At 45.3% G+C, this 26,759-nt stretch overlaps 2 protein-coding genes across 6 annotated transcripts in view; both read right to left on the bottom strand.

Annotated features, from left to right (window-relative positions):
- LOC144127920 (spliceosome-associated protein CWC27 homolog) overlaps positions 1-728 on the bottom strand; it is an 87,044-nt gene extending 86,316 nt beyond the window's left edge. The window contains exon 1 of the mRNA XM_077660913.1: positions 551-728. Within this exon, the coding sequence (XP_077517039.1) occupies positions 551-592 (42 nt within the window). The 5' untranslated portion in view covers positions 593-728. The remainder of the gene's footprint in view (positions 1-550) is intronic.
- An 8,544-nt stretch (positions 729-9,272) lies between these two features.
- ric8a (ric8 guanine nucleotide exchange factor A) overlaps positions 9,273-26,759 on the bottom strand; it is a 67,698-nt gene continuing 50,211 nt past the window's right edge. For 4 of the 5 annotated variants that reach the window (XM_077660909.1, XM_077660911.1, XM_077660908.1 and 1 more), the window contains 4 exons: positions 19,348-19,458; positions 17,157-17,218; positions 13,092-13,454; positions 9,273-12,209 (listed from right to left, as the gene is read on the bottom strand). In XM_077660909.1, coding sequence (XP_077517035.1) covers positions 12,098-12,209; positions 13,092-13,454; positions 17,157-17,218; positions 19,348-19,458 — 648 coding nt within the window. In that variant the 3' untranslated portion in view covers positions 9,273-12,097. Of the gene's footprint in view, positions 12,210-13,091; positions 13,455-13,872; positions 14,012-17,156; positions 17,219-19,347; positions 19,459-26,759 lie in introns of those variants that run through there. The other variant, XM_077660912.1, reaches the window with a different exon arrangement.

Raw genomic sequence — 26,759 nt, 5'->3', positions numbered from 1 at the left:
CATCTCAACAAGATGAACACGAGCAGGATGACGTAAAGAGATAGAGCTGTCTTCGTCTCGACACAGGCGAAGACAGATCTCTCTTCGAATTCACGCTGATCCCCGGACTGGGACTTTCCTCTCGCCCCTTCTTAAGTTAGTGCACTCAAGAGTTCCATATTCCCTGCTGCTTAATCACGAAAGATCTCGAGAGACAGCGCGCGAAAAAGAGCAAAAATTCCAAGCTGTAGCATGCAATCCACTCCTCACAAATCATTTGTCGCGTGTGTTGGCTATGGTGTTTCAGGTTATGTGCTAGCTTTTTTTTTTATTATGTACGTTCTGGTGTACACAAACGATTGAGAGGTTGGGTTTTCCATCAAGATGCAATGAGAGAGCGAAAACCGAGCGGACAAGCAATACACACTGCGATCGGAGCTTTCGAATATACTGCTTCTTTCATAAGCAACTAGTTCACTGAACGTCACGTGAAATTGGTTCTTCGATAGCGCTCGAAACCAAACATTGCTGACAGTCCAGCGGCAGTTCGTTTACCGTTTACGACGCTTACCTTTCCGCTAGTTGGCGGTTCTTGTATGTATATGTTGCTCATTGTCAGGCCACGTAACGGGAAAGATCGCAAAAGGGGCTAAATGTAGTACATCACATGAAGTTAAACTGGCAATAAATGTGTGAAGAGGTCTCCGCGCCGCACGTCAGCACGCGCTCCAAATCGTAGTTCTCCAAACAGAAACAAAAGATGGGATTATGCTAGCAGTGGATTCATGCCCGCTCTTTAGACCTTCGGCTTCGGCACGCGCGTTTCGGTTTCGTTCTTAAGGGGACACGTACATACGTCTGCCGTGTCTGCCGTCTACAGCCAAAACCGACGTTTCGGAACCATCTCGGTTATCCCTTCAGGGATGACGGTGTGGGGGGAACTAAAGTAAGGGGAGAAATGGGGGACGTACGCGGATTCGACGGTAGGGATTTTCGGTTTCAGGAAGACCTCTTTCGGTGGTTGCTTTCAGATTCTGTCACGACTGAAAGCATGAGCCGCAGTACACATTCGGAACGCATCAGGCAATGTAAACTGTTCGAGCGGCAACCTTCCACCAGCGAGCGTTCATGGACTGCGCTCCTCAGTTCAGAAAACGAATAGAAAAACAATAATATAAATAATAAAAAGATGCAGGCGAGCATATATGCATCTATATAGCCACGAAGGCAAGCAGACTACCAACCAGAACCTAATAATCATAACAGGTTCACAACCGGCACTTAGGAATTATAGCATGAAAGGAAGAATGTCAAGCAGAGCATCATCAGCCTGACTACACCCACTGCAGAGCACCCACTGCTGAAAGGAACACACAAAATGACAGAAACAATTAACAATCTGGGCCCCTGAACACAATATATCCGGGAAACAATGGCACACACTCTGCCGCCTGAGGATTGGCAGACCGGGCATTGCGACAGCGGCACTCTAATGAAAGCCAGGGGCAGATTACATACATGCATGTTCATGATCATCATCAGGCTGAATGCACCCACTGCAGGGCAAATTTAGGCAGTCCTCTCTCTCCGCCTACACTTAACAACTTCTCTTGGAATCAATTCCGATACTCTTACAGACTGTCAGTTATCTTGCCTTCGCACTACATGCCCTACCCAAGCCCACTAATTCTTCCTCTTGATTTTTTGTTAATTGGTTTTTGGGGAAAGGAAATTTTGGCCCAGTATCTGTCTCATATATCATTGGACACCTGAACGCCGTAAGGGAAGGAATAAAGGAGGGAGTGAAATAAGAAAGGAAGAAGAGGTGCCGTAGTGGAGGGCTCCGGAATAATTTCGACCACCTGGGGATCTTTAACGTGCACTGACATCGCACAGCACACGGGCGCTTTAGCGTTTTTCCTCCATAAAAACGCAGCCGCCGCGGTCGGGTTCGAACCCGGGAACTCCGGATCAGTAGTCGAGCGCCCTATAACCACTGAGCCACCGCGGCGGGTAACTATAGGATGTCAATAACCCGCGTTTGTTCTTTCACCAGCTCTGCCCGCCTCCAGTCTCTAATTAACGTTACACCTATCATTTTTCTTTCTGTAGCTCGTTGCGTTGTCCTCAACTTAACTTGAATCCTTTTCGTTACCCTCCACGTTTCTGCCCCATAGGTGAGTACTGGTAAGATACGTCAGCTGTTGTATTATACTTTTCTCTTGAGGGATATTGGTAAACTGCCATTCACGATCCGGGAGAACCTGTCAAATGTGCTCCACCCAATTCTTATCCTTCCGGTTATTTCCCTGTCATGATCCAGATCAGCTGTCACTACCTGCCCTAAGTAAACATACAACTTCCCGCACCTCGCTGCCAGTTGTAAACTGCTGTTCCCTTGCTACACTGTTGAACATTACTTTTGTTTTCTGCATGTTAATTTTTAGACCCACTGTTCTGCTCTGCCAGTCTAACTCATTCAGCATAGTTTGCAGTTCCTCTCCTGAGTGACTTAGCAAGCCAATATCATCAGATTAGATCAGAATCGCAGATTATCTAGGCCTATAGGTATTCTCCTTTAAAACTTATCCCAAAGTGCTCCCAATCCATGTCTCTGAATACTTCCTGTACACAGGGTGCATACCGTGATGTATTACAGCATTACAAATTAGCGAGAACCCACAACAAGATAAGTCCTTGATGAAAAAAGAAGAATTTGCCATCAGGCGAATGCAGACAAACATGCATATTCTATGGAGAATAGACAGCTTATATCATATAGTTTGGGCACATCGAAAAAACCAAGCAATACCAAAAATACCAAACACGATAGACGAACAGAGGGAGAAGGTGCTGTCCAGCTTGGACCTCGAAGACCAGAAGAACATGGTCAGCAGGGCACAGGCAGATGTAGCCTCCAGTGGAATCTTGGACAGAGGACATCAGTACAAATAAAGTTATTAACCCCCCTAAGGAATAAGTCCCGATCGCCACCTCACTGCTTTGTTAAACAGAAAGATATACCATTCTATATGCAAGGCAAAGCAGATCAAAATGAATGTCAAAAAGTTGTGTCTTGAGGCATCTCATCCAGCGTCCATCTGCAAGCCCCCAACAAGGCATAGTAACTTCTTTGAGCAGAAATACAAAATAAAGAGGTGTGATATGCGGAGGTCAGGAGGTATGTAGGTAGTGCTGGTGTAAAAAGATGAAAATCGCTACTTACCCAATAAACCAAGCAAGAATCTGAACAGGAATGAAGACACAAGCTCAAGCTTGCTGAGCATCTATGCCCAATTTTATGTCTGTTTGCATATAAATACGCAGTCTTGCGCACTTGTTGCGAACAAGAAACTCGTAGCAAATTTGAAGGTTCTTCAACTGGCCGCCAACTGCTTCTTTATTACATTGAACAAAGCTTGGGTGAAGTTGTATACTGAGAACAACGCTTGGCTGAAGTCTACTGAAAACAAAACTTGGGTGAAGTTGCCTTCTGAGAACAAAGGTTGGCTGAAGTTGTCATCTGAGAACAAAGCTTGGGTGAAGTTGTCTTCTGAGAACAAAGCTTGGGAAGTTGTCTACTGAGAACGAAGCTTGACTGTAGTAGTCTATTGAGAACAAAGCTTGGCGAAAGTTGTCTACTGAGGACAAAGCTTGGCTGAAGTTGTCATCTGAGAACAAAGCCTGGGTGAAGTTGTCTACTGAGATTGAAGTTTGGACCCGCTGTGGTGGCTCAGTGGTTAGGGCGCTCGGCTACTGACACGGAGTTCTCGGGTTCGAACCCGACCGCGGCGGCCGCGTTTCCATGGAGGCGAAACGCAAAGCGCCCGTGTGCTGTGTGATGTCGGTGCACGTTAAAGACGGAGACCTCCACTATGGCACCTCTTTCTTCCTTTCCTCTTTCACTCCCTCCTTTATCCCTTCCCTTACCCCATGGTTCAGATGTGATATGTGAGACAGATATTGCACCATTTCCTTTCCCCAAAAACCAATTTTCATTTTCAATGAAGCTTGGCGTAAGTTGTCTACTGAGAACGAAGCTTGTCTGAAGTTGTCATCTGAGAACAAAGCTTGGGTGAAGTCTACTCAGAACGAAGCTTGACTGAAGTTGTCTACTGAGAACAAAGCTTGACTGAAGTTGTATCCCCGCCGCGGTGGCTCAGTTGTTAGGGCGCTCGACTACTCATCCGGAGTTCCCGGGTTCGAACCCGACCGCGGCGGCTGCGTTTTTATGGAGGAAAAACGCTAAGGCGCCCGTGTGCTGTGCGATGTCAGTACACGTTAAAGATCCCCAGGTGGTCGAAATTATTCCGGAGCCCTCCACTACGGCACCTCCTTCTTCCTCTCTTCTTTCACTCCCTTCCTTATCCCTTCCCTTACGGCGCACAGTTCAGGTGTCCAACGATATATGAGACAAATACTGCGCCATTTCCTTTCCCCAAAAACCAATTATTATTATTATTAAGTTGTTTACTGAGAACAAAGCCTTGGTGAAGTTGTCTGCTGAGAACAAAGCTTGGGTGAAGTCTACTGAGAACAAAGCTTGGGGGAAGTTGTCTTCTGAAAACAAAGCTTGGGTGAGTCTTCGGAGAGCATAGCAGGGAGAGAGTCAGGCGTGTCAGCAGCAAACGTGTACGTGACCACAACGCCTGTGTTACAGATTGACCGCCATCAGCCGAACCAGCGTGCCACACTGACTGGACCATCGTACGACATCTGACAGCCACAGGCACAACACGCCTGCATCAGACCGATGCGACAAAAGAACCTGATGGCACGGAGTATATAAGAAGCAACAGTACCACGGTCTCCAGCATAGCTGCGAGCGACTCAAGAGTGTCAGCAGCAAACGCGTACCTGACTGCAATGTCTGTATTACAGGTGTGTAATTTCCACTTCCCTTCTGTTGTTACGTTGGGTCGCTCGCTGCTCTCTACTGAAGATTGAATATGGGTGAAAAACAGCCTACCACAATCACAGCCTGGTGAGGTCCAAAATGAATTCATGGATAATGGTTGAAAGCTCAGCAATGACGTTAAAGGAGTCAAAACATCGATTCAGTTTGTGTGACAAATCTGATACAATTGGACCTAGTCTTACTGAGGTCTGTGCAGATCCAAAAAGTCTACTGAAAGATCATATGGCCCCCCAAAAAGAAAATGAACAACTAAAGAAGGAACTGGCGGATACTAGAGCAGATCTTATAGAGCTGAAACAGAACAGCAGACACAACATTGAAATTAAAGGATTGCCACACGATCCTTCAGAAAGCTTTGAGACCACTGTGAAACTTCTTGGCGAGAAAATAGGAACGAAGATTGAAACCTGTGAAATGTTATCGTCAGGTTCATCACTCTCCGTGAAACAGGGTTTTCCAGGCAGCAAAAACAAAAAGGCTAACAGCAGCAGATTTTGGCTTCGAAGACGCAAGCGCAGTGCACGTGAATGAACACTTTTGCCCGGAAACCAAAATACTGCTTGGAAAGAGCACTCAACTGCGCAAAGAAAAACAGTGGAAATTCTCATGGGTCTCGCACGGCAAGGTTCTTGTCTTCTGTCATTCACATTTCACGAGAAACTGATCTCGTGAAAATTGCATAAATTTTAAATCTATGAATGAACCCTCAAATGTTCTCAGTCAAGGAACTAAATGACTCCCATACACAGAGCAATAACTCCAACCTTCTGCATTGCAATATCCATAGCATTATGAAGAATGCAAATAGTCTGTCTTTATTATTGGCTGAACATTAATTTCAATACGACGTGATCGCTTTGAAAGAAACGAAGCTAAAGCCAGATGAACACATAAACATAACTGGATACAACATGGTTTCTGCTCCTCGTCCTGGTAAATCTAGAAGATGGGGTGTATTGCTACATATAAAAGCAGAAAATGCATATAAAATTATTTCATTTTCAGCTGATCAGACACGGCAGGAACACAACATGCTATTCATTGAACTAGCAAGTGAAATAAATATCGGAGTAATATATCAACCACCTAGCTCAAGCGTAAGTACTTTTTTTGATTGCCTTGAGGCTGTTTTTGAACAGCTACTGCTAAAGAATAAGAAATGTACTGTGCATGGTGATATTATCATAGATTTGCTTGGAAGCTCTAAAGATGCCTACAAATCTTAGTTTGAGTCTTACAGTTTTACTAACGTGATATTGCACCCAACAAGCATTAGTGACACTTCTTACAATGCTTATTGACCACATTTTATACAATTTCAACTCGGAAACGAAAAGGTTGCCAAACGCACAACACAGATGTAAGTGACCATTTTCCTATGTTTCTGCTTGCCTCTTTTTCAACTAATGTACCGAAACAAGCGTACAGCTCGGTCAGCTGTTTTGACAGCAATCTTCTGTCCAAAAACCTCACTGCAGTTGTAGATAAGATTCTACTTGTCAGTGACGTTAATAATATATACGATTCCTTCGATAATACACTTTCAGATCTATATAGCAACCGCTCCTCTCCGATACAAATGTTATGAGCATCCGATTCAGCCATAGGTAACACACAATACTTTGGAATCTTATAGTAGAAAAGATTACTGGTACAAAAAAACAAAACAAAGAAAACAGCTTTTACAGAAACCAATACATATTTTTCAGAAAAAAGGTAGCTGAAGTATTACGCAGCAGCCGGAAAGAATACTACAACCAAGCTATTTTCAATAACCAACAAAACTCAAGAAAGCTATGGCAGATAATTAACGTGGTCATCAAGGGCAATATGCACTTGCCAAAGTTCCCTGAATGTTCTCTGTATCAATATTCTAAACTGAAGCTCGCGAATGAATTTAATTAATATTTTATTCGTTTTGGCCGGAATCTTGCACTACAAATACCTCAAGTTAGTCATGTCATTTTCCATTACCTGTTAGTACCGTGCAACCATTTGTATTTTTCGATATAAGAGCCGCTGAGATTACATCTTTAGTGGTCTCATTACCGACTGGTAAAGCAGCTGGCTGTGACGCCCTAAAATTACAATGTTTGAAATCGAATATAGACATGCTCTGTCCACTTCTAGAAAAGATATTTAACACTGCCTGTCTCTCCGGCACATACCCCGACCTTTTCAAAATGGCAAGGGTGTCTCCTGTGTTTAAGGGAGGGATTCCGAATCTCATCGAAAATTACCTGCCTATATCGGTTCTATCCACAATTATTGCACTATTTGAGAAACTTGTAGCAAAACGAGTGTTAAGCTTTTTATTAAAATACGATATAGTTCCTAACCAGCACGGATTCCGGCCGAACAAATCAACAAGCACAGCCGTTACATCTATTGTAAATATGATTTATAATTCCTAACACAACAGAGAAACAGTTATTGGCATAGTTTTAGACCTAAAGAAAGCATTTGATACGGTTGACCATCAATTATTGCTAGGAAAGCTGGCTTCCTATAGATTTCGAGACGTATCATTAAAATTTTTCCGAAGCTATCTTTCAAACCAACAGCAAAAAGGACATATAGAAACAAGCACTTTTGACTTTTCACCAGTCTCACATGGGCAACCACAGGGATCGGTGTTAGGACCAATTTTGTTTTCCTGGTACATAAATGATTTCCCGAAATTCATAGACTATGGCGATGCCATTATATATGCTGATAACATAGCTGTACTCATTTCCAGTAAAAATAGTGAGCAAATAGAAGAAAGCACTAATAAAGAACTAAGTAATAAAGCTGAATAGCTTAACACCAATAAATTGACGTTAAACTGCACGAAAAAAATTACGTAATTTTTTTACATCAAGGCAGCAAAAATAGATTCTATAACTTTAAGAATCGGTAATGCAGAAATATTGCAAGAAACTAAGTCATGCATGTTTTGTACTTTATTAGGCACGTCAGCACTTTCCTATAACAACGTTTAGAATGATATACTTTGCAGTTTTTCACTTCCATCTTACATACTGTGTTGAATCATGGGGCTATACTTATTCTTCCTATCCAGAACCATTCATCATTTTGCGGAAACGTGCTCTGCGCATTTAAACTCTTTCGAACTATAGAAAGTATATAGCACCACTTTTTCATAACTTCAGATTATGTCATTTACAGTGGTACACGATTACAAAACAGCATGTGCTATGCATACAATTTTGTCGTATAACAACCCTCTTCCTTCCACCATCTTTACCCCCCCCCCCAAAAGGTACACACGAAGCGAAGATAAATAAAATGTTAACATTCTGGCCATACACAACTGATACCACAGGCGATTGACAGCGTATACTTGCACAAAAATATGAAACACTCTTCCAAGAGTAGTAAAAAGAAGTGACTTTTCTCGCTCTCTCAAGGACGCCATTAACAAAACTCCCTTTTTGCTGCCGGAATGTAGTACTAAGTAGTTTTATTAAACTAATAATAAAAAAGGAAGGAAAAGGTTTTTGCTAGCCCCAGCATCTGCCATCGATACTGAAGCACCTGAGCTGGGGCAGCGGAAATAAAGGATAGCAGGCAGAATGGAGAAATGAAACGAAAGAGGTGAGGGGACATGAAGAGAGGATAGAAGGAGTAGTACTAAGTTGCATCTGTGTGTTTCTGTTAAATAATTTTGTTAAAACCACTATGTACTTTTCTGTTACATAATCTTGTTAAAACCTCTCTTCCTCTTGGCACGGATTTTATGCATTATGTGAATGTTTGTAAACAATGTCTCAGTTTGCTATTTTGTTTCATTTCATTGGTCACATATCATGTGATGCATACTTCAATTATTTTCAACTTTTTTGAAACCTATATTTATACTTGTAAAATTGTACACGCTTTACAATTATTTGTTACTAGCTCCCGGGAATGCTATTTTGTGCACTTATTTCATGGGCCCAACTAGCAACTTGCTAAGGGCCCAGATGCTTTTGTTACCCACTTTTGTATACTATATATATGTTCCAAAGTAAATAAAATTGAGCTGCATGAAATTGAACTGAGAACAAGGCTTGGATGAAGTTGTCTACAAAGCTTGGCTGAAGTATGCTGAGAAAAAGCTTGGCTGAGGTTGCCTGCTGAGAACAAAATTGTCTGCATAATTGTCAGCATAGCCAGAAAGAGCCGTTGAATGGATTATTACCAAGAACAAAGCATAGATGAAATTGTCTACCGAGAACGAAGCTTGGGTGAAGCTGTGTTCCCAGAACAAAGCTCTCCTGAAGTCGTCTTCTGAAAACAAAGCTTGGCTGAAGTTGTCTTCACAGAACAAAGCTTGGCTGAAGATGTCCTCAGTGCCTCTTTGGGCTGTAAATAACACTGGATGCACCAATAGAGAAGGCACCTTTATTCCACATCCAGACACTCCAAGATATACAAACAGGCAACGACGGGACACCACAATGGCAAAAAGGTGCCTTTTCCCCAACCAGCACATATAAATACACGTCACAGTGATGCATCAATGATTTGTCTGCCCTCTCCTCCCACATGGCATTGAACACAGTCCGCAAGACTGCCATGTTACAACTTTTATTCGAATGCCATCATCAGCCACTGCATGTTCTCTAGTTGCCAATGACTGGGTGCAGTTCGCCAAGGCTAGAGGATCGAAATGACTCCTCGAAATACCTATAATAAACCCTCGTTAACTCGAAGCTGTAAAAATGGGGAAAAAAAGGAGGTAACTGAAGCTTCGAGTTCAGTCAGATGACCAAATTTTCAGTCGTACACTATACTAGCATGGACTTGCTCGCTGGTTTGCAGTGGGCTGCGCTAACTGCTCACTCATGCCCTTCTCACGAGTTTCCACAAGTCAGATTTTCTGTACCTTAATTCTATCATGAACACCTTTTTAGATAAGTGGTCATAAACACTGTGGAAAGAAAAATGATAGGTGTAACTTAAAGAGAATGGAAGCGGGCAGAGTGGGTGAGGGAACAAACACGGGTTAATGACATCCTAGTCGAAATCAAGAGAATGAAATGGGCTTGGGCAGGGAATGTAATGCGAATGCAAGATAACCACTGGTCCTTAAGGGTAATGGAGTGGATTCCAAGAGAAGGCAGGCGTAGAAGTGGATGGCGAAAAGTTAGGTGGGCGGATGAGATTAAGAATGAAGAAGGAAACCAGCGCAAAAGACGAAGACACAGGAACAGATTAAGAAGTTTGCAGGGATACAATGGCCACAGCTGGTAAAGGACAGGGTTAATAACTGGAGAGACATGGAAGAGGCCCTTGCCCTGCAGTGAGCTCTGTCAGGCTGATGATGATGATAACATATTGAAGTGCCCTATTTAACATGAAACATTTTTTACCTAAATGATATTTTAACTTATCTGAGTTCGAGTTGACGAGGGTTCATTTTATATGACCAAAGCTGCCCCACCTTGAACTTGGGTTGTCGCTTCTGCACAGCTTGGCATATGCTCCGTGTCATCTCACCACTCTCTCGACAGCTGAGACTTCCAGCCCCCAAAAGTGTGCGAGTGAAAAAAGAAAGGGTCATTCAATGCGACTTGCTTCTTATTATTGCCTGGCAGCCTAGTAACAAAAGGAGTGCTGTGCCAACAACGCAATTACAACACCTGCACTCTGCACAGCTGCGAATTGTTCGCGTTTCTTGTAATCACAGTCTCCGTCAAAACATTCACTAGGCTCACAATGATGCTGGATTGCATGTGAAAGCACACTTTGGTGGAACAAGAACAGGATGATGAAACGAAACGCACACTCATAATAGAAAACTAACACGTGTGGCTTACTCCACAAATTCTTGCTTACAAATGTGTACCGTAAGTTAAAAACAAGCAAAACCGCTCGTCGCAACCCTGTTTCGAAAGATTCAAGCATGCCTATCTGGGCTTGTAATGAGATTTTATTGCCTGACACAAATTTTGTTCGCCTTTAAATCGGGATAAACACACAGCTCATGTAAACAATATTTGCAAAATAAAGCACTGTTGGCAGTTTGTGCACATCATGTGCGCTTCATCCTTCTCATCTGGTGCAAGTCTGTCTTCAAGCGCAATCCTTCATTGGCACGAGCCACCAACAAGTCGTCCTTGAATTCCAATTCATTGGGCCTGCTGTTTTAATATTTCCCACGTGCAAGCTCCCTCTCATCAGAATCTCATGACCGTGCACATTTTATGTAGTTAAAAGTGTTGTGTGGATGTGCAGTACTGTCCCTCTAGTGACATTTCTGTCACAAAGTGGACAGTCCATCGCATTGTAAAAATTGTCGGCTGCACCTCTATTGGATGCACAAACGGTAGCACACCATTAATTTAAGGGGGGACGCAGCTTTCAAATAAAAGAAAATGGCCAATACACTGATTTTTCAATAATTGTTGCGCCCTCTTATATGCCTCATTTTCCATGCTACCCCAAGGTTTCACGGCTGAAATTGACTGGGAAGTGCTATAAAAAATTTTTTCGAGAACCTGAACCTGCTTTCTCCCACTTTCTCTTAACTCTACACCTTTGCAGAAGATTCAGAGGAAAAAACATATATCAGCAAACAATGTCCTGAAGAGATAACAGTGAAATTTTGAGAGTAGTCATAAAATTATTTCTAATATGGTCAAAAAATTTCACCTAAATAAAGCCGCGTCCCCCATTAACCAATGCTACTCGTGCACAATAAAGACAAGCAAAGTAAAAGTCATACAGAAAAAGATGGCGGCAACCTTTAGCATCAAACTCCATCAGTCCTGGCCAGCCTCAGCTGTTAATTGAATGAGGCGGCACTCAAGCAGACACATCAGCTCATTAATGCCATGCTCAAATGACTAGAATGTTGCTCTTGTCAATCCGTTATGACACTATTTTCCCACTGCCTTTGTGACCATGTGAATATGACATCAATGAAACTGCAGTCGTAAAAATTCACTCGACCCTACCTTTATTACGCATCAATGAACAATCCTATTTGCTACAAGCCACCAATGAAGAAAAATTGGGGCAAATGGGACACAATACACGTCTCCCAGCAGTCGACTTTTCATCCTGTGGCAAGAACAAATCAAACGGCCGTCGAAACACAGATTCAAATAGTGCTGCGCATCAAATATTTGGCACAGCCTCACAACTGCTCCTTGCTTTTGGCGTGACGCCTGGCCACCAAAGTGTCGGGGAGGCAGAACAGGCAGCTGCTCAGTCAGACTCGGATTCGGTCAGGTCCCGGTCCTCCTGGAGCTCGAGCACATGCTCGATTGGGTGCGGACGACCGTCAGCGCCCACGCGCGCTGGTTGCACCACGCCACCTCTGGAAGGCAGAACCCCAGGATTTGAAAAGCTCACTGCAGTTCACAAGGGTGTTGCTGGAAACCCAGTAAAGTGAACGAAAGATGTGAAGGGACTTTGTAATGCATGGTGCTGGCCCATTCAAGTTTCAAGTCCATCCAGCATAAAACATACAATAATGTTGGTGACACAAAACGTATTACACTACAAGGCCCCAAAGTGGAAACTGCCACAGGGAGGCGGGCCTTCTAACAATAAGCACATTACAAGGTGATACAAAATGCAGCAAACAGTGATAGCATCAGCGAAGAAAAAGCTCTGTAATTAGTTCATTAGGCATCAGTAAATATCCTCGTGAAACGCTGTTTAATGAGAGTCTGAAATGAATGTAAAGCACACAATGGTTTATGGTTGTTTAACGTCCCAAAGCAACTCAGGTTATGAGGGACGTCGCAGTGAAGGGCTCCGGAAATTTCGACCACCCGGGGTTCTTTAACATGCACTGACATGGCACAGTACATTGGCCTCCAGAATTTCACCTCCATCGAAATTCGACCGCTGTGGCCAGGATCAAACCTGCGTCTTTCGGGTCAGCAGCCGAGCACTATAACCACTTCGCCACCGCGGCGGCCCATACGCAGTGATGTAATTTTCAAAGGACAAGGTGTTCCAGAGTGATATGTATGCCAGCAAATTTAGTACTAAGTTTTAGTTCCAACCTAAGGAAGAAAATTATAGCGCTCAGAAAGCCTTGTGTTATTCCCAGTATTAAGGCTGCCAAAAGAGAATGTTTCACCCAGAACATTGCGATGTATTAATCGGTTCTTATTGTTCGGTTCTTTCAACCACGCAATGTGCTAGAACTCTCTTGGGCGAATGCAGGGAGTTTTCCAACTGCACTCACCTGGCGAGGCGGTCCATGAGGCTGACCAGCTGCATGGCCTCGTGCTCCTTCTGCTCCTGGCTGAGTCCCTCAGTGGGTCGCTCCTTGCGCTCCTGGTAGCAGCCCAGCACGGGGTTGATGTTCTCCCGGTGGAGGCTGTACTCCTCTGTGTCACTGTCCTCTGAGTCACTCGAGTACAGCGTGGGGCCCCCTGCATTGCCGCTGCCCCCGAGCAGCAGGCCCCTGCGGGCCAGCAGCCCAGCCGCGTTGCCGTAGCCCGTGTACTTGATCAGCCGGCCCACCTTCTCCTTGCACAACACGAACAGCAGCTCAGCTGCCAGCTGTTTGGTGTCCGTGCACGGTGACGTCATCAGCCGCACCAGCCTGCACCGCCCACGACGGCACATGTGGTGTCCTTGGTCCATCTCCACAACAACACAAAAATGACAATGCCACAAAACACTGTTTGTTTTCACAGCAGCAGCTGTTTAGGGAGCGCTTCCACTTCATGTATGAGGCATTGGCGTTGTTGAAGTAACAAGCCAGGTGCACTGTGTCATGTTGATTGGTCAGAATGGAGTGATGTCATGTATGACATCATGACAATGTGCTGTACTGAATGGCATCACTCATGCTACCATTGTGCGTCCACAGGTGCAATGTCATCCTCATCCAAGGGGATGCCAGCACCCAGAGTTACTATGCACTCCAACTGGCGTCGGCATATTGTGGCACTCCTACTGTCTCTGAAATTCACATTACCACAATGGTAAATGTCCAGTCAATTTTTTCTCACGCTCTTTCTTTAGTGCTGCTGTCACACGGCCTTACCACTTGGTATGCAAGATGCCACTACAGGGTGCTCTGGAAAAACCGTGATCCCAAAAGGGTGCCTCCTTTCCCTGAACTCCTTTTCGCCTGGTGTCTCCAGGAGCACTGATCTGCATAATACCAAAGCCATAACCAGCACTGCCAGCTGTGGCGACCAAGCTCTCACCACTACCGTAAACCGGTTAGTGTAGCGTGTACGACGCACCCTAATGCTAGCCGCTGTCACGATGATGTGAAACAGAGCTGCAAGAAAGGAAGGAACCCTTACTCTTGCTCTCATCAGTGAGTACAAGGCATTATGTACTACAATGCAACATGGCCAAGATATTCATAGTGGCAAAGTCGTTCACCCATTGCATGTGACAACTCGCTCAGACCCAGGAGTGGAGGTGGGGAGTAAAAAAGGGCCCCTTCCAAAAAAAAAACTTGCGGCCTTCTTGACCACATTATTAAGAAAATGGGATAGCATTTGGAACTTGGCCCCCCCCCCCCCCGCTCCCCCAGAAAATGGATTAAGGTGGATAATCAGGGCTTATCGTGTGGACCAAGGTGGGTTAGCAGATTGTTCATGTGGATTACGAAGGATTAGTGGGCCAGATTACTATAATCTAATTACCATCATCAGCCTCACTATGCCTACTGGAAGGCAAAAGCCTCTCCCATGTCTATCCAATTAACCCTGTTCTTTGCCAGCTGTAGCCACCGCATGCCCGCAAACTTCTTAATGTCATTTGTCCACCTATCTTTCTGACGCCCACTGCTACGCTTGCCTTCTCTAGAAATCCACTCCGTCACCCTTAAGGACCAGCGGGTATCTCGCCTTTGAATTACATGCCCTTCCTAAGCATATTTCTTCCCCTTGATTTTGACTGGGATGTCATTAGCCTGCGGTTGTTCTCTCACCCACTCTGCCTGCTTCCGGTCTCTTAACGTTACATCTATCATGTTTCTTTCCACAGCTCCCTGTGTTGTCCTTGCCTTAAGCTGAACCCTTTTTGTTAGCCGCCATGTTTCTGCCCCATAGGTGAGTACCAGCGAGATACAGCTGTTGTATATAATTTTCTCTTGAGGGATATTGGTAAACAGCCGTTCATGATCTGAAAGAACCTGCCATATGGCTCCAAGCCATTCTTATTTTTCTAGTTATTTCCCTCTCATGATCCGGAGCAGCGGCTGCTACCTGCCCTAAGTAGACGTATTCCCTTACCTTTTCCAGCACCTCACTACCAATTGTGAACTGCTGTTCCCTTGCGAGATTGTTGAACATTATTAATTTGGTTTTCTCCATGTTTTCTACAACCCCATATGATAATTTAATGTAAGGTACTGAAGCATTATAGTCCGCAGATTTTCAAATTTGGCAGGGCTGATGAAGTCGTGGGCCTCTCAACCAATCAGGGAACTTCATAAGGGAGAAGCCGGCAATTTTTTCTGAGACTACAACCTAAATGCTATCACATTAATAATGCACTCCTAGCTATCATTACAGAGTGCGCCATAAAAGTAGGCGGTAGGATGGTTCGAAAGGATACTGGCAAGCTATCTCAGGAGACGAAAGATCTAATTTAGAGACGCCAAGGCATGAAAGTGTCTAACAGTCTAACCCTATATGTACACAGAATAGAACCGACAGAGCTATCGAAGTTAATAAATAAGAGCAAGACAGCCAGCATAAGCAAGTTTAATACTGAGAGAATTGAGCACGCTATAAAGATCGGAGGTAGCCTAAAACCGGTGAAGAGGAAGCTAGGTTAGGCATACGTAAAACCCAGATGTATGCGTTAAGAGACAAAGAAAGCACTGTCATTAGCAATATGGCTAAGATAGTTAAAGTAGCCGAAGGGTTCTACGCAAATTTATGCAGTAGCCAATGTAATCCGGATGTTAATGAGAGAGGCAGTAACACATAGCAATGGGACATTCCACAAATAGTGAAAGAGGAAATAAAGAAAGCCTTAAGAGCGACGCTGGGAAAGCAGCTGGTGAAGTTCAGGTAACAGCAGATCTGTTAAAGGACGGAGGGGAAATTGTGCTAGAAAAACTAGCCCTGAATATCACAGGGCATACAGCCACCCTGTACAGTTCGACGTTTCGGAATGGGTGGTGCAAGTATGGTGGCTGCAGCTAGGCAAAATTTCCGGCTGTTCCATGTGATGTCATGGTGCGGCTGTTTGCGAAGTTCTCGATTTCGCTGGATGACGTGCGGTGGGACCGCAGCAGCGATGACGGCAGCACTAGTGAGGACACTGGCACAAGTGTGGTTGAGTAGTCGCATGACTAAGACATTTTCATTGTGGAATGTGGCTACGGGCATGCCCCCCCTTTTTCCTGACGATACAGGGGGGTTGCCTTACATTCAAGTCCACTTATAATCGTGTAAATACGGTATGTGCTAAGCATCTTGCGGTACTAGTTGGGCTAAACTGAACTTCTGGCTTCATTGCATACAGGTGGAACCTACTTGCTTGCAGAAACAGAATGGCAATGATAACAATTATGCAACCTGGCTCTTCAATCAGGCATGTCAAGCTAGTGCAACATGAGTAATGCTGACCACAGCAGTTCAAAAAAGCTGAAAGACAATTGTGATGGTCGCTGAAACGAAATTTGAGTGTAGCTCTTCTCACGTCACCTGCCACTGCTGGTAGGTGGCATGTTACACTGCTAGCCACCCTCTGGTGTCTTCCCGTGGCAGCCACCTTCCGGTTGTCCCTTCCTCTGCCCTCAATGTGGCAGGTGGCATTTCGCTCTGCTACTATCTGCCATGGTTGTCAGGCGGCAGGTTATGCCGACTAGGCTGACAATGCCGATGCCAACGACTGCGACGTAGAATGAAGGAGTGGGTGCTTAAGAGCTGAATTCTAAAACAAAACAGATACAGAGCTATGACACATTGCATATCGAGCTGTCACACAAGCTCCAACCTAAAAGGCAGAGGTCAAAGACTGCAGAGGGGCCTTTCACTTGCTAATGCTACTGGTTACCTGTCAGTTTCTTAACCAGGACAGCTCACCCAAGCATACAACGTGCACTCTGCATATCTCAGATGCAATTTTTGGCGCCACCTGGCAACACATGTGGCAATAACTTTGAGCATTCAGCGACGAAATGGACTGCATTCAGAAGGGGGCCTAACAAACAATATTTGCACATTTGTCCAGACAAACCAGTTCTGTCTACTAATAGGCAAAATGCTCTCTTTGAAATGAGGAAAACAAAACAAACACTTTTCACAGCCCAACGGCCAATTCTCACCTGTTGCGGAGGGTGTTGCCTTCTTCAGGCCGGTTCATCACGTCACTCAGCGGAGGCAGCACCTGCAACAAAGACACATAAACGTGATGGCAAGGCTAAAGATGGGAAACTGGGTGCCCTTTCCGCTCACCACTTCCTTTGCTTCTTTTTTTTAATGACACACTGCTCCGAACTTGGTTCCTATAGTTCATCTCACAAGTTGTTTGCAACACTGTGAGGGCTGTGGCGATCAGAGACAATCAGAATGGCAAGTACTGCAAAATGTGTTTCTCCGTGCCCCTCGTCCTGCGACTGATGGCTCCATCCCTGGGAAGAAAGGAGCACCAATGTCCAGCTGCTGTGCACAGAACACTTGGCTGACTCGGTGGATGCCATTTTTACGACGGTGACGCACCACTTAGGCCTTCGTAGTGCTGTGTTTGTGCGGACCTTCTCTGCTAATTTAATCAGTGATTGAAATGCTTCCTGTACTTTCAGAACAATTATCCTGAACTACCTTTTATATTACTGCAAGTGTTTGAAAAATAGTCAAAATACTGCTCAAATATTTGAGGGACTGTTCGTTGTATTCCTTGGCCTTGACTGGATGAGAGAGCCTACACTTCACAGTGTTGTAAACAACCTGTCAGATGAAGTATAGAATGGCAGTGCTCTCTGGTAAGGCACAGTGCAAGTCTAGCAGAAGTGACAGGCCAAAGTAAAGGATCTGGCTTGACAAATGGTGACAAGTTGCATCCAAAGAACTGGCAGGAACTGGCCACTCCAGGGATGACATTTGCTACTGCATCACCGTCCTCATCATCATTGCATTGGCAATCACAGCTGGCAGCAGTGTCTGTGCCCATCTTTCTACCTATATGGACATGTACCCATGCTGCAGTGTGCGCTCATAAAGGCACACTGAACAAAATTAACTATAGGTCTTCAGCAACTTTTTTCCCATTTGTTTGCAGTCTTCTTAACGACCATGCAAATAGCATATTGTCACGAAGTGGTGACTGCAGTCTGGAGAGCAGAAAGGCTGCGAAAATGGTGTCTAAACAAAACTTTACTTGGGCTGACTTGCGCCCACAATGGACTGAATCACTTGGCGGTGACTTAGCAACAAGCGTGCTCGGCAGTCGTCGAACAGAATGCACGCCACTGTCGCCCGTGCTCAATTTAAAGCTGATAGCGAACTTTCGAGATAAAGCGTTAAAAGTTACTAGAACATTCTGGAACGATGTAGAATGAGCTCTACCTGGATGTGATTAGTTGAGATAAATATGGTCGCGTCTTGCATCGCAAACAAAGCGATAAAACGACGTGACGGCAGCTTTGAAGAATGAACAAGCAAACACTGCAAAGATTTGCGGCAATACGCTCACGAAGACATGGCTGCCGTCTGTTTTATGCTAATCTAGGTCTAAGATTGTCATGGCTGCACAGAAAGCTGCGGTTGCAGCAGCCACTGTAAACAACAAATTTAGACATTAGCTGAACGCATTCCTGCACTACTAACGATGGCTGTTCTCTAAATCCAAGGTATGGAAGGTTAGAAGAATTGCAAACAATGAAAGCAAAGAACACACTAGCAATATTCTTGTAAAAAGGTGAAGCGCCTGGTACTGCAACATCGCTGCTTTATTACTCAACTGCAGAACAAAAGCTGCAAAACAGAGCATGCCAATATAGTACTTGTAAAGACTGTAAGAAAAGGGAAAGAAAAAAAAATTGGCAGGACAGTTACCACTGTGTAACCTGAGATTCAGCGACAGCTGTTGTATTTATATTTTATGATGCGCTAAGGTAGAGATATAAGAGAAGTTTCATATCTGTACAGTTCTGGAGTGCCCTTTTTAGTTCTCCCCTACCCACTTTTCGACTAACTCTGTGCTCCAGTCCGCCGCTCAAGGCACGTGGCGTCACCAATGACTCCCTTCCCGGCTGGCACCTTTTGCACCAGCTGCAGCAGATAGACTGTGCTCTCCGCTCTTGCCATGGTCTCTCCTTTACTTCCAGCGTAACCACCCACCAGTGGCGCCTTCTTATGCTCTCGCCATATCCTCCCTCTTCCATGGCAAAAATTGTTTGGTTGGGAATTCCTCTGCCCTCACCACACCCTCCTCCTTCCATGGTGACCCTACCTGCAGCGCTATGCATAACAGGCTTAATTAGTAAGCCAACGAGAAAGCCTACAGTCAGTTATTACCCTGGAGCGCAGGTATCGGCGGAGTATCCGGTGCCCGCGCCCACATTCAGCCAAGCACAGCAGCACGGGGGTGAGTTGCCGCTGCAGGCTGGGCTTGGGGCTGGCCTCCTCCTGCACAGGGGATTAGACATCCATACCGCTGTTTGCTGCTGGAAGCACGGCAGCAGAACAGATGGGTGCAGCAAGCTTCTGAGCCAACGCACTGGCACCCTTACGATTTAGCTCTGCTCATTTGCGGTGCCGTCTGTCGGTTATGGAGGTGTTGCAAGTGGCCCTAGGAAGTGGTGGCTATTTACGGTAGTCGAAGTTATTAGTGACCACCGGATGCCTTCACCATACGTATTACAGGCACTAAATACAAGGATTAGTGCAATGACAGTAAAGGTGTAGCAAACGAGCAGCCACTTTAGCGCTTTCCTTGCAGTAGGAAAACAGCCAATTTCTGGGTGGTGTGCATACAGAATTATTCAGCCACAAATTTAAGCATTGTAGTGTACTGGGCACACCAGAGTGCAGCTAATGGAGCCCTCTTCTTAATGACACGAAACAAAAAAAAGAGGATACACAAGACTGTATACGAAGAAAGAATTTTTGATTGCAGAACTCGAGTGACAGACAAAAATTTAAAAAAAAAGAAAGAGTTAATACATTGTCAGAAGTCGGGAAACTAGAAATTCTAGAATGCATGTTTTATGCATTATGTACCAAGTTAAAAACAAGAATTCAAAGTTCCCGCTTTTTTCATGCTAAACTTCATGATCAGTCCACAGTACAATGCCAAGGTCGATCCCAGTGTGCCTTCTTGGAGAAAACTCAATCCGCTTTGCTGCTGATGATAAGGATTCATTCAGAGCATGCCCAGTACATTCAGTAAGGCTCTTCAGTTATTGACAGCTCAGGTAGGGCGAAACTATCAACACTGTCTGAACTAAAACCAGACAAATGGGTATCGTTTTTTGATGCACCAAGAATAGCGAGATAACCGCTGTTTCTGAGCTGGGTTGGTGCTAGACTAGGGCACCATCCTCGCAGTGATTGCTCCACGTGAGAGATTTCACAAGAAGTTCAAAATTATGTGTGCGTGCTGCAGAAGCAAAGACTAAACCAAAAACTGAACTGCACTTCCTTAACAACTAATTGGATGGTGTTGCATGTCCAGGAACGGCCATGATTATGTACTATGGGCCATTTCATGGCACCAATGAAACTGATCAATTTGAATAGGCACAGTTCACAGAAGAAAAATAAAAGAAGGAAGCCATCTCCTTTTAAGTGCCTTCAGGAAGATGCTGCATAAAGATACGAGAAGAACAATAAACTAAAAACACTTTGCACAGAAAGAATTTATTTCTTGAATGCAGCGCTGGACTATGTTGCCAGCAGGTTAGGCAATATGTGCTGTGCTGCTGTGTGTTGTTTGTGCTATTTATAACCAATATAGAAGCTCCGTCATGATTAAAGAGGGGATGTGACTTTCAAATTGCGAAAAATTGCGTTTTCTAAAAATCAAGGACTTTGCTTATATGACTCATCTTCTATGCTTTCTCGAAATTTTGTTGGTGACATCTACAGAGAAGTACTCCAAAAAAATTGTTTCACCAACTTTGGTGGTACTTGAAATGGTGGAAAAATAATTTTTTGAATGCAGATATCTTTGCACAGCTGCGAATGAGTGACGCTATCTTTCGCTCGGCGGAAGGCTTCCATTTCCATCTTCAAAACTGGTGTCTCAGCTTTGTTCTACGTACAGAAGCAAACATGCATGCATGCATGCAAAAAAAAAAAAAGTTTCAAGGTCTCACCACGTAACTGCTCGTGTCGGCATTGGTCTCCGCAGTGGTTGCCCTTAGCAACCGGCAGAGTTTGCACGGGAGCCAATGGTGCAGTGTCTGTTCTAGCATTCGGCAAGCTATGCTTGCGCATCCCATGTTTTACTGTCTTGGGATTGGACTTCAGTGACTAAGAGCTTCGGTGACTGACACCCCTTCAAAAAGAAGTACAGAAGGGAATATTGTGCAGTCGCAAGCGAAAGATGCCAATGACTAAGAATGGTAAGAAGACATCTCTGCGGGCTGCTGTGAAACAAATTTATTGCGGTGGGCATCCCAAACATGTGTCTGAGCACTTCAGGCTCTGTTAGCAGTCTGTCTACGAAACTTGGCTTGATCAGCGATGGAAACCATGCGGCAGACATCAGGAAGTGCAGCCGAGCTCTTAGGTGTCATTGCTACCGCGCAACAATCTACTAAAAGGAGCTGAAAACTACGTCACGTTGAGAAAGGAGTAACCAAAAGTACAACAGGCAAAAGGCCAGATCGCCAAGCAATGCTGAATTAAAAACAGCACCAAGAGCTACACCTGTGGAGAAATAAACATAGTGCTAAACTCTGAATGCCTTTTTCTCAAAAATGCTTTTCTGGGCTGTTGCTCATCTCATGACGCCGATTCCTTCATGGCTGTCTGGTCTCTTTTGACGCTATTTATTTTGTTGTGCTAGGTGAACCACATCAAGTACAATGACAATCTTATTTTGTGAGGTTAATTAATAGTGAATTCTTGGTATGATAATGTGTTTACGCTTTACACATGCCCATGGCAACTACACTGCAAAAAGTTGTAACAAAAAATATTTGTGGTTGTGGGGAGAAAAATCACAGAACAGTTATTATGAATGTGCAACACGAACGTACGTACATGTTCCGTCTTTTTTATCGCAAAGTCAGACAGCCAGAGGCGAATCCAGACTTGCACAGGACTGCTCCAATGCTCTGCAGTGGGTTTTGGTGCGTTCCGAACCAACCACCTCCAGCAGACAAGGTGGATGCCCAAGCCACTAGGCCACCCGTCACCTCCTATCCCCTCTCTCTCACATCCCTAAATGTGGAGAGGAATAATTTTTTTTTTTCGAAAAGTGTGCCAGGGCGCATAAGTCCACTCCCTCCACTTCCCTCTCTCATGCCGTCGCCGCCAGAGTGAAACTGAGGAACAAGCAAATAAGCGCTAACGTTCTACAAACTATAAAATTATTGTCATAATATGTAACATACATTCAGAATTTCAGTGAAGGTTGAAGCAGTCTTCTACCACAATTTGTTCGTGTGCAGGCTTTCCGCAAGGTGTAGAAGATAAAAAATTTGTACAAAGGCAAGCTGTTCAGGTAAAAAGCTGAAATTGTGCAGATAGCTTTGAAATTATCCATAACATGCAAACGAATTTTCATAAAAATCCATAAAAAGTTTTAAAAGTAACTGCTGAAGGTCGTGTGCCCACAGAATAATTAGTGGCCCCTATTGTACATTAGGCTGGCGTTTACTACAATCACGTTGCAGAGAGGTGTTGGCTTTTGAGAAATTTCATATTAAGAACAAACTGTTTTCCCTGGCTCCTGCCCAACATAACACTCCATGCGTGTTAAGTCGGGTGTATCGAACAAGCATGCAGCCTGTGTTTTCCTGGTGGAGCAACCGTTGTCCTCCTGTGCCCACCGAGACGGTAATTTCCAGATACTGTCTCAGCGGACACCGTTGTACAACTGCTGCTCCACCAAACAAGCATGAAACAGAAAAAGTATTGCGGAGAGTGGTCCACATTCACTGAAGGAGCCCCAGGTTGCCTGGTGAAGAACGTGACGGCCAGCTGAAGGATGCGTCAGCTCTGCAAGGCAGCCATGGTTGTTCTGTCTTGTGAACACCACTTCTTCGTATTCGAAAACCTGGCACGTGCAGTGGCACTACAGTACTTTTGATAAGCCCATGAAAGGTGGTGTGCTCTCTAAGCCAAATGTTGCACAACTTGTTAGTATGTGTCCTCTAGCCAGTTAAAACACCATGACACCTCTGAACACTCCTCATGTGATCTTCAAAAGATTTGGGAGCCCCTGGAAGATGGCCTTTTTCACAATTCACTTGAAAGGAAACCACTATGCACTGTTTGCACAGAAAGGCAAGACGTACAAAACGGTACTGAGTCAGCACTTGTTTGAAATGGATCCATACCAACTAGGCCAGACAACCATTCTACTCTTTTAGTGCAACTGCCCTAGGAGGGCCATGAAGATTAAAACTGCCTGCGGCGTGTGAAGCCTCCACCTGCCAATTTTTGTCAGGTGGTGTTTAAGGTGATTTCTCTCTCCACCTGTCGCCTTCCAGCCGTATCCCTCTCCTCATCTCCCCTTTTAGAGGTGAAGAGGAAGATGGCAGAAGAAGAATGACTGAGCAAAAATGAAAATGACTAGGAAGAAAATAACTCCTAAACAGCAGGCCCACATGCAAAATATACAGCCTCCTGAAAAGCCGTGTGTGCAAAGGTGAGGCTTGCGGGAGCTACCGTATTTACACGATTGTAAGTCGACCCCCCCAAATCGCATGTCCGAAAAAAAAAGTTGACGCGAATGTAAGTCGACCCCCCCAACCGCATGTACGAAAAAAAAAAAACACACCGGTGGAGCGCTTCAAAAACGAAAATTTATTGCATAGATGGGCTATTCATCCTCACTTGAGTCATCTTCAGTGGTACTGCTGTCGTCGCCGCTGCGATCCCACAGCACATCGTCCTCTAAGGAAAGCCCGCATTTCCTAAATGACCGCACCACGACATCGCGTGGAACGGCCGCCAAGCGGAAATCACCCACCCGCACACAGCCGCCAGGGAGGCTCTCTTCACGCGCCCAGTGGGTGTAAGTTCCCACTCTTCTGCCGCCAGCCACTCGTTGTACTCACGCCAGAGCAAGTCCTTGAATGGCTTGTTAATGCCAACGTCTAGCGGCTGCAGCTGCCCCGACAGACCGCCGGGAATCACCAGCATATCTGTACCGGTATCTTCTTTTCGGAGCTCTGCCTTCACTTTCGCGGTAAGGTGGCCGCGAAATGAGCACGAGGAGGTTCGCATTGCGATTTTTGAGGGATGCCCCTGGCCTCAAAAGCCACACCCAACGGTACCAATCAATAACTAAGTCGTCCGTCATAAAGCCTTTTTCGTTCACTCGCACAATCACACCTTTCGGGAACATTTCCTTTGGCATAGTTTTTCTTTTGAAGACGATGTACGGTCGGAGCTTTGTGCCATCTGCCAAGCATGATAGCATAACAATGGACCGAAGTTTCTCGTTTTCTGTCGTGAGAAGCTTAACCTCGCGAGCTCCCCTCACGCTCACTGTTGTGTTGCTCGTCATGTCGAAGTAGACGGAAGTCTGGTCCGCATTGCCGATTTGGCCGAGCAGGTATCGCCGCGAGTAGCGGAGCTTGAAGTAGCGCCTATGGAAGGCGAGAACTTTCTCTTCGTAAGCAGCAGGCAGCTTCCGGCATACACTAGTACGCCGACGAAGAGAGAAGCCAGCCCTCTTCACAAATTTCGAAGCCCAAGCCCTGCTGGCTTTGAAGTCTGTTCGGTGTATTCCAGCTTCCGCAGCAAAGACACGCGCTTGTTGCGTGATCATTTCGCATGTCACTGGAAGGGACCGATCTCGTATTTCGGTGACATACGCTGCAAGCTTGACCTCCAGCTCTAGAAAGCGTCCCGACTTCGGCCCGCGGAAACCTCTTCGCTTGGAGTCGCAATCGAAAATTTTGTCTCGCTGCTTCCGCCACTCCCGCACCAACCGTTCAGAAACGTCGAACCGCCGCGCAGTTGTTGGTTTCTTCGGCGTAAATGATGGCCTCCCACTTGAACGTTGCAGTGAATGAGCGCCGAATGCTTTTCGAACCTGGAGAGCTCATGGCGAAGCACGCGGCCGGCAGTCGAGTCAAAAGCACCAACTCCAAGCACCACCAGCACCACCAAACAGTCATCGGTGTCGGCTGTCGGGGCGTCGGCTCTTCCAGCAAACATCGGCATTCCCCAGAAGCGCCGCTGTTACGTATTGCGCAACCAACTGAAATAGCGGCTCTTCCATCAGCTAGCGACACACCCGGGCGCTGGCGCAGACTCCGCGATTGGAACAGCGGGACAGCGGCCCTTCCCGCGAGTGAAATGAAATGAAATTGGTTTTGGGGGAAAGGAAGTGGTGCAGTATTTGTCTCAAATATCGGCGGAAACTCAGTTGTAAGGGAAGAGATAAAGGAGGGAGTGAAAGAAGAAAGGAAGAACGAGGTGTCGTAGTGAAGGGCTCTCGAATAATTTCGACCACCTGGGGATCTTTAGCCTGCTGTACTGACATCGCACAGCACACGGGCGCCTTTGCATTTCGCTTCCATCGAAACGCTGCCGCTGCGGTCGGGTTCTAACCCGGGTATCCTGTTCAGTAGCACTGATCCATCGCGGTGGGTAACGGTGTGCGCAGTAAAAATAAAAAATGAAAAATCCTTGCTAAAAAGCCCGCGGAATACCTGAATGCTACGCTTGGAGCAATCAAAAACTTCTAACAACGCAGTAGCGTCCCTGATAGATTGTTTTTCTTGCTTTTATTGGCAGTTCAAGGTTTCGTTTCGATTGTAAGTTGCCCCCCCCCCCCCCCCGCTTCGGAATTTTAAATTTCAAAAAAAATGGTCGACTTACAATCGTGTAAATCCGGTATTCCTTTTCACATTGCTCGAGAAAAGCCAAGTCTGGGTCTCACAAGCCCCATCGGTGAGTGTGATTGAAACAGCCACCTGCTGGTGCAGTAGTGCATCGCTTAACAACTTCGCCGCTCTACCGGTAGTGGTATTTGACAAGTCAAAAATGAAATACAATCAGAATTGGAATAGACTGCGGAGTGAAAGAAAACTGGCTCAGAATTGGAATAGATTGGCGAGTGAAAGAATGCATTTCCTCTGCATCAATCCAACTGATCGCCCTTAAATTTTTTTCCCGATGCTCAGCCTGCCACTACCTTGTGGCCAAGGATGGTGCTGTGCTCACTGGAACAGGCACTTTATTTTGTAGGACTGAAGTCAAGGGTGCATGCTCAATTCAGTTTCACATGACACCATCCCGAGTCCCAGAATGAAGCCCTGGCTGGTGTGTCAAATGTGTGACAATTTGTTTCCATAGTCTCCGCATGGAAATTCCTGTCATTTGGGAGGTGGCACACTGCATGTAAGAGTAATGGATTTTATCTTTCTCAGCACGTGCTGCCCCACTTCACAAGCAGTACCCACAGTGACTGGCTTATGCACATGGTGATTGGCATACGACTGGCTAAGTGGTCCTGTGGAACTTGGCATTAGACGGATCTTTGATTGCAGTGATGATCTAACTCAGGTTTTCTGCTGGAAAACGAATTGATCAGAATTTAAAATTCTAGTATGCACATGAGTTTCATTATTTTCCGTTTGTTTTAGTGTGCTAGCCCTTATAGTGGCCATTCCCAACATTAGCCATTGTGTTTGTCTGTTTGCCTGAAATGAGTTTTGTGGCAGGTCAGCAGCCTGCCCGCTGTGTCAGGCGGCAGCTCAATTAATCGTGAGCGGCTGCTCGTGAAGAGCAGCCTGGGT

This window comes from Amblyomma americanum, chromosome 4 (genome assembly GCF_052857255.1).
Source record: "Amblyomma americanum isolate KBUSLIRL-KWMA chromosome 4, ASM5285725v1, whole genome shotgun sequence".
Taxonomy (NCBI): domain Eukaryota; kingdom Metazoa; phylum Arthropoda; class Arachnida; order Ixodida; family Ixodidae; genus Amblyomma; species Amblyomma americanum.
This window is presented reverse-complemented; position numbering and strand designations above follow the sequence as displayed.